The sequence below is a fragment of the Protopterus annectens genome, chromosome 13.part0 (genome assembly GCF_019279795.1).
Source record: "Protopterus annectens isolate FY-2018-M chromosome 13.part0, PAN1.0, whole genome shotgun sequence".
Lineage (NCBI taxonomy): Eukaryota > Metazoa > Chordata > Ceratodontiformes > Protopteridae > Protopterus > Protopterus annectens.
In genome coordinates, this window is record NC_056747.1 from 942133251 (window position 1) to 942146578 (window position 13328).

The 13328-nt window shown below is 38.5% G+C and overlaps 1 protein-coding gene across 1 annotated transcript in view; it reads right to left on the reverse strand.

The window, feature by feature from the left end:
- Nucleotides 1-2228: 2228 nt before the first annotated feature.
- Nucleotides 2229-13328, reverse strand: part of HSD17B1 (hydroxysteroid 17-beta dehydrogenase 1) — a 256307-nt gene continuing 245207 nt past the window's right edge. Inside the window, exon 6 of the mRNA XM_044055449.1 lies at nucleotides 2229-2489. Within this exon, the coding sequence (XP_043911384.1) occupies nucleotides 2298-2489 (192 nt within the window). The 3' untranslated portion in view covers nucleotides 2229-2297. The remainder of the gene's footprint in view (nucleotides 2490-13328) is intronic.

Consider the following 13328-nt stretch of genomic DNA (forward strand, 5'->3'; position numbering starts at 1 on the left):
GATGGAAACCTTTCCATTCCACACTGTATGGAGATGCCAGTTCTGCATGGTTGACATTTCGAATGTCAATCATATGGTCTCAGCCATATGGTCTTCGACATTCTGAAATGTCGACCATGTGCAGGGGACCTATATATATAGATATATGTAAATATATATATATATATATATATATATATATATATATATATATATATATAACATGTATGCACACACACACACACACACACACACACACACACACACACACATATATATATATATATATATATATATATGTGTGTGTGTGTGTGTGTGTGTGTGTGTGTGTGTGTGTGTGTGTGTCTGTGTATGTGTGTGTGCGTATTTGTAAGAGAGAGAGAGAGAGTGCAATATTATTGGCTGAAAACACCTTTGGTTGAAAAGTTGTGAGAATGTAAAAAAGAGTGAATACACAAATGTATGCATACCTTTTTGTGTGAATGCAGTTTTGCTGAATTCAAAGTTTGTGAAAAGGTGATGGCTATGAAAATGTACAAGATAGTGTTATGCTGGTTAGTACGTAGAGGGTTAGGTAATAGGTGCAGATTTCATGTTGTGCCTGTTTGGGCTGTGTGTGTGGTCTGTGTCCTTTTGCCTTATGAAATGGTATTGCTAAGGAAAGAACGATTAATAATGTAATATGCAGGGTTGGGTTTTGGGGATTGGGGCAGGCAAAGGTATAGGATTAGGGGTTAGCACACATGAGTAAGGAGGTTTGGGAGGGTAATTTGCCTTGGAAATCAGACATTTTTTTTGGCTCCTCAACTCAAGATTAGACAAACTTTTTTTGTTGCTCAGGGTGAGAGCTAGATTGGATGGTTGCACCGGGCTCCCCAACAGCTAGCTACTGCTATGGCACCTCGTATGTTGTCCTCTGCCATGCTGTAAATCCCATGTAACCCACTAACCCTCATTATGCTTTATTTCTTGTTCCTAAACGTATTAATTACTTGTGATTGTTGTAAAACTCTTGGAAGATGTATGTAAATCTGCAGCGACTGTCTGCCATGGGTATATTTTATTAACAGAAACTAAATACTAAACTAACAATAATTACCTGATTATCTGGTATTGCACAACTAGCACTGTGCTGTTTCCTGTCCTACATTGCCATTTTCCTGTTTTTTTTTTTTTTTTGAGGTTTTCTAGTTGTCCCTCTTTTTCACGCATATTTTATCTTTTTTTTTGAAACTTGTTGTATGCATCAGAGATGAATTTAACCGATTTCCATTGTGTCACATTTTGACTGGTGATACGGCTTTGTTTGAATAGTTTAAATACCCACTCGCAGCCAAATATGCACCTGAGCTCAATACAATGAATGTTTCCTTTGTTGCACTGGGATCATATTCTGTTTTATCTGCAGTAGTATTTGAGAGACAGATATAAGCTCCATGAAACAAATGAAAAGAAGCTAGACACTCCCAAGCATTTGTCCTATTAAAATCTTTCTATGTATCATGCTGTAAGATGTTAATAACTGATGTCTTTTATCAACCGGTTATGGTTGTCCACCAGAAAAGATTACTGTTTTTCACCTTTATGTTGAAAAACTAGCTATACTAATTGACTTAAGCAACAAATTTCTGATTTGTTCTGTGATTTTAGAATGTCTGCATATGTGTGTGTGTGTGTGTGTGTGTGTGTGTGTGTGTGTGTGTGTGTGTGTGTGTGTGTGTGTGTGTGTGTGTGCGTGTGTGTGCGTGTGTGTGTGTGTGTGTGTGTGTGTGTGTGTGTGTGTGCGTGTGTGCGTGTGTGTGTGTTTCATGTGCAAGTGCAAATGTCTCTGTGTGAGACATTTTCATAGCTGTATATGAATTAGCTACATTTGCTTGCTTGTAAAAGTGAGTCTTCTTGGAAGCAAATGACATAAAATTATTAATAGTTGGCTGCTGACCCAGTCATCATAGACCTCACAACAGCTAAAGGGCTCTTCAGGGCATTGTATGACAGCACAACACAGGTGTGAGTATTTCAGCAAGGGTCAGGCAAGTCAAATGATGGGACTGTGGGCAAGGAGGAAAAACACAACTCAATCTAGCTCAATAAATAAAAACGACTTAGAACTTTACAGCACTTAATTCCAGGAAGATAAAGACTCATAATCTTTTAAGAAATATTAATGACCATCACTATCATAAGAATAATTAGTTCATTACTTTCTAAATGTTTTTCCAAAAGTTGTAAAGAATGTTCTGTAGACATCATTCTCCTACCAAAATGTGCTGTTTTATATGTGAAACAATTCCTTTAATACAACTGACATTTCTAACATTTTATTTTTCCTTATACACATTCTGCTGAGACTTTTCTCCCATCTTGCTTGAAGAGAATACAAACTTATTCATGGCTTTGATGTACTGGCACCCACTCATATGGGACAGTTTCAGCTGGGTCAGAGGCATGAAGAACTGGTTTGTATAATACCTGAGTGCAGGTGATGGGGCACTGATTGCTTCCATGAAAACCTAGAAAACAAACAGAAGATTCTGTTTAGTATTAAAACCAAAGATGAAGTATAATCTGATAATAGTGTAAAACCACCAAATACTCAAAAAAAAACACTCTAGTGCTGGCTTCACACAAAATCACCAAAGTTCTTTAGCGTAACCAAATTTTATTTGCCACTTTCGTCTTTATGACTTCCTCAGAAAAAAAATTTAATGCAAAAACCAAGCTTTTATACACTTTATAAAACAGCTTCAACAAATCATTATAAAATTGACAAAACATAAAACAATCAATCAATTAACCAGTGATTGCAAGCCTTCTGTCCCTAAGAATTTCTTAGGAACAGAAGACTTGCAATCACATGAAGGGTTAATGTTTACAAAGTTATAAAGTATTACTTAGATTAAAATTACTGTACTCATGTCAGTACAAAGCAAGGGCCACTGAGCTGTTTCTCTTTCTATTGGCCACTAGGTGACACACTAAATACTGCATGTTTTTTAAGCCCTTCGTTACTTGTCCTGATGAAGACTTTAGGATTCATGACTCAGAGGAGTTTGACAGGTGTCTAGATGGGTGAATAACACAACTGCATCTTCTGGTTTCATTAGTTTTTAGGTAACTGTGAGGCCAGGTACTGCAACTAAGTATTTTTGAATATAACAACTGATAAATAATGTAGGTTGCAAAAGAAAGAAGTAAGCTGCTCCCTAGCATATGTCTCTCTCTCTCTACACACACACACACACACACACACACACACACATACATATATATATATATATATATATATATATATATATATATATATATATATATATATATATTATATATATATTTATTTAAATTTGTTGACCAGGAGTGTCCGACTGGACGTGGGTCCATTTTCAGCGGAGGCCCGGGGAGAAAAGCTCCACAGTAAAATAAACAGACAGTAGTTACATTGGATTACATAGCGATTAACAATTTAACATAGAAATTACTTACAACATATTTACAGATGAAGAACATTGTACATCAGTAGACAACTAGAATCTTTATCTGTGAAGTACATAACAGGCATTAGCAAATGTAACAATGAGAAGTTCCTGCTGTATAATAAGTACTTGGCTTATGAGCATCTGAGCTTGCTATCATCAAGGTAGTTAGTGGAGGTGAAAGAAAGGTAGTAGTTGGATGGGGTGGATGATATTAGAGTGAGAGTTGCAAGGGCATAGCCAGCATGTTTTTAGGTGCGCTTTTAATAAAGTTTTGAAGTTGGTGCATGATGGTACAGAGGTAATTGTGGGTGGGAGTGAGTTCCATAATTTGGCTATGGCGCAAGAGAATAGTGCTTCACCAGCAGAGTTATTGGCTTTAGTGATCTGCAAGTGATATTTTTTTGCTGGATCTTAGTGGTCTGGTGGTGCGATAGGGTTGGAGTAGATTCTGGAGGGATGGGACATTTAGTGGATGGTTTACTAGTTTGTGGGCGAGTGAGAGTTGATACCACTGAAGGAGGTGAGGGAGTTCAAGCCAGCCCAGTTCAGCAAGTGAGAGACAGTGGTGACTACGGTAGGATGCCCTGTGGCGAATTTGGCGATTTTGTTGTAGCAGGTCTCTAGCTTGTTTAGATCACATTGCCTAAGGTTGGTATATACTGGAGAGGCATAAAGTAGGGTGGAGATAAGGTGGGAATTTGCTACTGAAATCTTTGCTGCTTTGGTGAGAAATTGTTTATTTCTGTATAATGCTCCTAGTTTTTTGTGGACTTTTTATGGTCATGGATATGTGAATGTCAAATTTTAGTTTATTGTCTATTTCCACTCCTAGCAATTTGGTGTGTTCAGTTGGGTATATAGTGGTGTTGTCTTTTGCTGTGATGTTAAATTGAGAGTTGTTTTGAGTATGTTTGGTGGGTTGGAAGATGAGTAGTTTAGTTTTGTTTGGGTTGAGTATTAATTGGGGATCAGATAACCATGTTTCAACAGAGGAAAAGGCTTCCTGTGTGTCTTTTTGCAGTTTGGGTAGGGACTGGGCTGAGCAGATGATGGTTGAGTCATCTGCGTATTGGATGAGTGTGCCATGTTTGGTGGCAGAGGCTAGATTATTGGTGTAAACAGAGAAAAGTAGGGGTCCAAGGATGGATCCTTGGGGAACCCCTATGGAGACAGGTAGTTGGGGAGATATGTCATTCTGCCATACAATGGATTGTTGGCGGTCAGACAGGTAACTCTGAAACCAGTTGGTGACTGATTGTGAGAAGGATAGGTTATTGAGGACAGAGATAAGTTGTTTGTGTGGGACCATGTCAAATGCTTTAGATAGGTCTAGGAAAGTAGCAGAGGAGAGATAGCCATTGTTTTTATGCTAAAGGATAGTGTTAGTAAAGGAGAGTAAGGCAGTGGTGGTGCTATGGTTTGGTCGGAAACCATGCTGAGTACTGGAAAGGAGGTTGTTAGTAAGGAGGTAGTGTGAGACCTGAGAGTGTATGCATCTCTCTAGTATTTTGGAGAGTGGAGAGAGAATAGCTATGGGGCAGTAATTGGTTAGTTCTGCATATGGTCCGCCTTTGTGGAGGGGAATTATATGTGAGACTTTCCACAATGTGGGAATGTAACTTTCTGACAGAGATCGGTTAATCAAGATGGATACTGGGTAGGCCAGAGCATCAGCTGCGATTTGTAGGTATTCACTTGGGAGGTTGTCTGCTGCTAATTTGGTGGGTTTAAGTTTAGTTAAGAGTTTTTTTATGTTGGAGGTAGGTACAGGAGAAAAAGAGAAGGCAGTGGGGAGATTACTAGTTGAAGGTGTGGGTTGGAGGAGGGGGTTGTGTTGTTTAGCTAGTGATAGTATGGTTTGGGTGAAGTGTGTGTTGAATGAGGTAGCAATATTTTCTGAGGAGTGAGGGATGTTAGGAGGAGGGTACTGACTTTACCTGGGTGGAGGATGGAGTTTATGGAGGACCAGAATTGTTTGGGGCTGTGTTGTGAGGAGTCTAGGGCAGACTGGTAGTATTGGAATTTGTCCCGTTTTATTAGCTTTTGACTCTATTATGTAGTTCTAGGAATTTCTGTCTAGCTGCAGGGGTTTTGGTTTTGCACCAGTGCTCCCAGGCTTTATCCCTGTTTTTCATTTCTGACTTAGTGGTTTTCTGTAGCCATGGGGGGTTGTGCTTTGGTTCAGGAAAATCTTATGGGGGCATGGTAATTAAGGATGTTCAGGAAGGTAGTATTAAAAATTCAACTCGTCATCTAGACTGAGGTACTTTAGAGCATGCCAGTTACATTCTTTGAGGGATGAGATGAATGTGAGTGGGTTAAAGTTTATTTTTATGTATTTGATGATAGATGACAGGTTTAGCTTGGTACAGGTATTTTTGAGTAGGAATGTTGGGGAGTGATCACTGAGGCTATCTGATAAGCAGCCTGTTATATATGACTGGGGTTCTTACTGACTAGTATCCAATCCAGGGTAGTGTGCTTGCTGGAGTTTTATTTATCCTTGTTGGTGACTGGACTAGTTGGGTGAAGCCATGAAGGTGTACATGATGGGTTGGATTGTTGCCAGAACAGGATTGCCAGTCAATATTGAAATCACCTAAGATGATAGTTTCTTGGGGAGATGGTGGGTAGACCAGCTGAGGAGGTTTTCTAGTGGAGGGATGTTTTGGCCAGGTGGGAAGTAGCATCCAATTATGTTGATGGTTTTGTTTTGGTTAATTTTGAGGTTGGTATATATTATTTCTTCATTGCCTATTTGTGGAGCTGATGATTTTAAGATCTGGATGTTTAGATGCTGTTTAAATATTATAGCTACACCACCTCCTTTTTGTTTAGCCGGTCTACTCTTAGTATGCCGTAACCTGTAGGGAGTATTTGCTCATTGGTAATGTGAGGTTTTAGCCAGGTTTCTGTCAGGATGACAATATCTGGGGAGTATAAGTCAATGGTGGCATGGAGTTCATGGACTTTGTTGGATATACTTCTAATATTTAGGCTTAGTAGAAGGAAGTCACTTGGCTTTCTATTGGCTGTAATATGGGAGAAGTTGTGGTTTCTAGTCTTATTATGAGGATTGGGGTTGGAGATGGTAGGGCCAGGGTTGGGGTGGATGTCTCCACTTAGGGCTAGTTTTGATATGCATGAGATTATTAGTTTTCTCAGTTTTTGAATGTGTTTGTTTATAAGGGAAACTTTATGATTGTGCTTTGTGGGTAATAGGTATGGTGGGAGGGTTACTATGTTAAGTTGTAGGGATGCTTTACGTTTGAGTAATATAGTTGGTAGAATATGTGGGGAGTGCATAGGGATGGTTCTTGAACTGGTGGGAGGGGAGCTGAGCATGGGTGAGACATGGGTGGTGGTGTGAGTAGTAGTACAGTGGTAGTGGTTAAGTGGGGGAATGATGGAGCTTTGGTAGGATGTAAGATATGCAAGGAGAGTGCATGCAGTGAGCAAAGGAAAGGTATGCTTGTACATGTCAGTTGAGGAGGTGTGAAAGTAGAGGGAATATGGAGGAGGTAGTGTTGGGTTAGCGCTGTGGTTGGCTATTGGAAAGATGGGAGTGGTTTGAGTGCAATAAAGGTGGGACCACTGGGGGCGGGAGGGAATAGGGGGCAGGGTGGGGAGCGAAGCGGGTAGAGACCCTGTTAGGGTCTTGTATGAGGGGCTGGAAACAATCACAAAGCAAGACAAGTATGTGTTAAGAAACAATCACAATTGACCAAGGACTGCTCTGAAACTGTAAGTTTTTTCTTAATTTCTCAGGTGGAAAAACAGGATAACCTTGTATCAGTAGGCTACTGTGGTCATAGTTTAAATTAACAAACACACAGTATTGATCAGTTATGGATACTATTTGCTAACAGAAGGGAATAAGAGAAAGTGGAAGATGTGTGTGGTGGTGGGGGGGAGGCTGCTTACAGCCAAAGCACAGTGCTCTCCAGGGGAAAATGAAGATTGGCTCAAACAGGTAGACACATACTCAAAGTTAACTGTAGCTGTTTGCAGACAGTCCAGACCCGGACTGCGCTTCTCTTATAAGAATGTTAAAGGTGGTACCGCAGTTGAATACTTAAGAGTGGTGTTAGGTCTAGAAAAGAAGAGTACAGAGAGGAGTAAGCACTTTTGAGATGGTAAATATATATTATAAAGATTATAAAAAACACACTGAGCAAATAGCTACCACATGCAGGACAATGTCCTGAACCACTACTTAGTATATGCAGATACTGAGCCAATTGGAAGAACATTAGAAAACAAAAACCAAGACATACATATATCTATATATATATACATATATATATATATATATATATATATATATATATATATATATATATATATATATATATATATATATATATGAGTTTACTTTGGAAGGCTGAAACACCACAACACCAACTTTCACAATCCCGAGATGAAAAGGCCGACATCAGAAAATTGACGTCCCGAAACACTTACTGTGAACTTCAGGTAAGTAATCACTTGGCCATCACATTGAACTTTGCCTTTTACCCACGCAGTAGTGTAACCTCGAAGTTGGTATATTTAGTTAGAGTGGTGTGGGGGGTGAAGCCCCTCACATCGATGGGTTTAATTTGCTTTGGGTTTAATTTTATATTTTTTTGGACAAGTGGTTGCTTACCTTGAGTTCGCAGTCAGTGTTCCGGGACGTCAGTTTTTTGATGTTGTTGGCCATCTTGGGATTGTGAAAGTCGGTGTTGTAGTATTTCGGTCTTCCAGAGTGGACCCACACACACACATATATATATATATATATATATATATATATATATATATATATATATATATATATATATATATATATATATATATATATACATACATATACATGCACACACACACACACGCGCGCGCACACGCACACATGCACACACAGATACAGAAAGATAGGGAGAGAGATAAAATACATATATACACACCATGCATACATATATAATCCACACAGCCAATAAACCACAGCAAAACTGGAAGAGTGCTAGTAGGAACAAAACAAGACAAAAGCAAACCTAATTATATTTGGATCAAAAAGTGGTAAATAATGTAGGTTGAAAATGCAAGAGATAAGGTGCTATCTATACACACACACACACACATATATATATATATACATATATATATATATATATATATATATATATATATATATATATATATATATATACATATATATACACAAACACGGGTTCACTGCTAAATCTCGAATTACGGAATCTCGAGACTGAAACCCGAAGACCAGTATCTCGAGATTCCGTAATATTGAAATTAAAAAAAACATTTTTTAAAGCATATGCAAGGGGGCAAGTCGTTCTGCGCCCCCCACACCCACTGCAACTTAAATATACCAACTCCGAGATCACACCACAGTGGAGTGAATGGAAATTTTGCCATTCACTTCACTGTAATGCAATCTTGGAGTTTGTATATTTAAGTGCAGGGGTTGCAGGGGGGCGTGCCCCCCTGCATATACCTTTCTAAATGTTTTTTTTCTTTATATTTTCTTTTTAATTTTTATATTACGGAATCTCGAGATTCTGGTCTTCGGGATTCAGAGTCTCGAGATTCCATAATTCAAGATTTAGTAGTGAACCTATATGTATATATATATATATATATATATATATATATATATATATATATATATATATATATATATATACATATATATGGGTTCACTACTAAATATATATATATTTTATTAAGTCCACAATCTAGTTTCACTGCTTGCTATGCAAGTTCTTCAGACTGTAGTGAAAAAAAGAGTGACAAGCATTCTGCTTTTATAACACAATCCATGAAAGAACAGTCATACTGTAAATAAAGATGATAAACCTGCATCAAGCATTTGTCAATGTATAGATTAATCATGTACAAATATCAAAAAGTATTGAAGTTAATGGCATGTATTATAAAATGAATGCACAAATAGTTTGTGACTTATCAAAAACTGTGATTGGCAGATCTTGCCTATTTGTCCACTGTGGGACCAACTGTCCCATAACATTGGTGCCCAGTGGAGGGATGCCTGGGTTTGTTGGGTTTACTATCAAATGTTGGAAAGTTAGTTTACCATTGTTCAGATGGACAAGGGTACAGGTGCAAAAGTTTAAAATCCTGAGTTGAATTTTTATTGCCTCCGACATGTTGTCTTCATGATTTTGAGCATCGATGTTTACAACTGGATTGGAAATCGCACTACAGTGGGGATCGGGAAACTTACCCTTTTCCTCACTGTAGTGCGATCTCGGAGTTGGAATATACATTTAGCAGGGGTTATGAGGGGCATTTGTAGGGCATCTCTAGATGTCAAGGTTTGTTGGGTAATGTCAATAATGTTCAATCGGACTTATCGACATTACTGCATCCGTTGGTGTGATGAAACGATGTTGTGACTCATGTCCATTTGGTTCGAGTAAGTCATTACTCGAACAAGAGCTTATCAGAATTTTGATAGTAAACCACTTTTTTGCCCTCTGTCCCAGCTTGGTATCCAGGTATGCTGTCTAGCCTTTTCCCATCCTGGATTCTTGTATTCCTTACTCGAACTATCAGGGACTGCTTGAGTTTACTGCACCATAAATGTTTTTCTTTATTTTTTCTGTGCATTTCCCTGTCTTTTTAAAGTTGAGGGGAATATATATTTTATCATTTTTATTTTATTCATGTGATTTCCTGGTGATTCTGATGGCTGGATTAACTGGCAGCTTTCTTGGCCAATCAGATACATAAATTATGTTTAGAAATGTTGCTCCATGAGCAGACCCTGCAAACCATGATCCTGTGTGTCTGCATGCCTGGGTGATTACTTAATGATCACTGCATTTATATAAGGTATTTTGTTTTAGTTACTAAACTGACATTTTGATTGTATTATTTAATTTTAACACTTTCCTAATCATTTTTTCTTCATTCTTATTAACTTATTTACTAAACCTTGGAACTTAGTTTGGGAGCTGTACATCCCTCTTTTAACTGCTTTCTGATTACTACCTCCTTCAGGTTTTCAGAGAGTACTATGTGTAATATCCATTAATTGTTAACATGTAGGATTGTATATGAACAGTCTTGTCATGGTCATCAAATTACCAGACTGCTTACTGTAGTCCCTGTTCTGTAAACACTTAACATGGATTCTTTGACCGTGTATGTGTTGGATGAATATGTACCTTACTGATTGCTTCAAAGGTGGTAGTTCTTTCCATAGCAGATTTTGTACCAACTGCATTAATTTGCAGGAATTGAAATCCATCATTGATATAAAGAAGACTGATAAGCTATGTGTTTGCAGTAAAGGAACAGCATTTAAAACTACATCTGAATTTATTTCCACATGGATGGAGGATATTAAGTTAGTAACTTCTTATGAGAGTTCAAACTTTAATGTAGAACTAACCTTGAATGTGTTATAGGTTCATAGGTTCATATGTAGGTAATGGCTATTGGCCCTAGAAGCCTAGCCAAAAAGTTCCCTGGCTTTCGCCACCCAAGAAGGTTAGTTTCCTGTGCCACTGTCAAGCAGAGCCACATAGGTGATCCCAGGGGTGAATTTCCTATGTCCCATCCAATTGTCTAGATTTCTCTTAAAGAGGGCTAATGAGGGGCTTTGCTTGACATGAATGGGTAGTCTGATCCAGAGTACGGGAAGTCTCTGGGATATGAATCTATCACTCCAGCATGTTCTGTTTATTGTGGTGGCAAGCTTTAAGTCCCTGGAACATGTGACACAGAGAGATTGGGGTTTCTTTAAGTGTAGCATGTCTAACAGAACTGGGTTTGACATGGTCTTGTATGTCAGGCAGAGGTCGCCTTTGAGTAGGTGATAGGCGATGGAGTAGAGCTGGAGTTTTTTGAGGTGGTCTGCGTATGGCATCTGTTTGTGACCTGTAATCCTCTTAGTGAGGTATTTCTGTGACCTTTGTAGTTGTTGCAGATGTCTTGCAAGGTACATGCCAAATGGGGCATTGTGCTCTATGATGGGTCTGATGAGGGATGAGTAGAGAGGAACAATGAGCTCTTTTTTTTCTGGAGGAAAACCATTTAGTGATGAGTGTGTCCTGTAGAAGGATTTCCTAACTACTGTGGCATTGTGATTGTCAAAGGAGAGACTAGTGTCCACCTGTGTCCCAAGGTCTCTTATCACACTTTTGGTGTTAAGTAGGCTACCGGCTATGTGGTAATTAGTGGGTACAGTGTTTTTGTAACTTCTTATGAGAGTTCAAACTTTAATGTAGAACTAACCTTGAATGTGTTATAGGTTCATAGGTTCATATGTAGGTAATGGCTATTGGTCCCCCCCATCTTAGGTCCCCTACTTTTCTCTATATTTATAAATAACCTACCCACTTCCCTCCCTAAATCCACCTGTATACAATATGCTGATGATTCTACTCTCATCTGCTCTGCTCCATCCCCTGCAGAACTCCACTCCTCTACCCAATTGGTTTTCACAGCAGCAGAAAAATGGTTTCAACATATCTGTCTCCTCCTAAATCCCAAAAAAAACAAACTTCTACTCTTCACCCCAACCCGTAAATCCATTCCAATCACTTTTTCCATTGTGTCCTGCAATGGCACAATCATCAAACCTGACTATTCCACAAAACTGCTAGGTGTCACCATAGACAATCAGCTTAACTTTGACTATCATATTGATTTAACTATCAAGACAGTAAATAAAAGATAGGAGCCCTTTACAGACTTAAGCCCTTTCTTACCGCCACATCCAGTATCACTTGCCCAAACTCACCTCATCTCCACACTACTGTATGCCTCTTCCTCCTTTATTAACATTTCTAAAGCTAACCTTCAGAAACTTAATTTAGCCTACCGTAGCATTGCCAGATTTGCAACTGGCTCTCCATTCCGTACTCATCACTGTCTTAACTTAAAGAAACTCAACTGGCTGGAACTTCCAAATCTTATACTCCTGCAGCAATTAGTCCTCACTTTTAAAATTCTACATTACCCTCCAACACACCCATACTGAACAATCTTATCACACCTTATACAAATCTCACTTCACTCGTTCAGCCAACAAGCTCCTAGTAGCTACTATAAAATCTCATAATAAAGCAGGAGACTCCTTATTTGCAAACACTATCGGATCACATTGGAACAAACTTCCCACTGGACTGACCTCCCTAGCCTCGTGTTACCTTTTCAAAAAACAGATTAGAAATCATTTACAAAATCACTGGCTATGCCCTTGCACAAATCCTGACTGATAACTTATACACTACCTGCTCTCTCAACTAACTCGGTATACTTAATTGTATCTTGCTTTGACCCAAAGTTTGATTCTCTTCTGTTCTAGTGTTTCTGTTAAATTGTATAGTCTCTAGTATGATAATTGAGCTTTCCTCCTCAACCCTCTGTAGAAAATATACATGTATCAAGCCACACAAGCCCGGCAATACTGTACATTCTATTTGACTTTACTTTTCTTTTGTCAGTACTTTGCTTGTGTTTACTGTTTGATTGATTGTTATTGTTATTTTTACTATTTTTACTAATTGTATCTTTTTAAACTGTAAAAGTATAGTATTATAGTGGAGCTTTTCTCCTTGGGCCTCTGCTGAAAATGGACATGTATCCAGCCAGACTAGCCTGGTTAACAAATGTAAAATAAATAAATAAATAATTTCCAAAGGGGATGACAATACATTTTTTGGCATTGAGCTTGAGGCCATGACTTTGACACCATGCATCAATCTCAGTGAGGCTCCTTTGTAGAATGTCCACATCATTAGGTGATTCTATTATGGCTCCCAATTTGCAGTCATCTGAAAACTTTGTTTGCCAAAGACCTTCTGTATTAGCCTGGATGTCTGAGAAATAGATGCCAAACAGGAG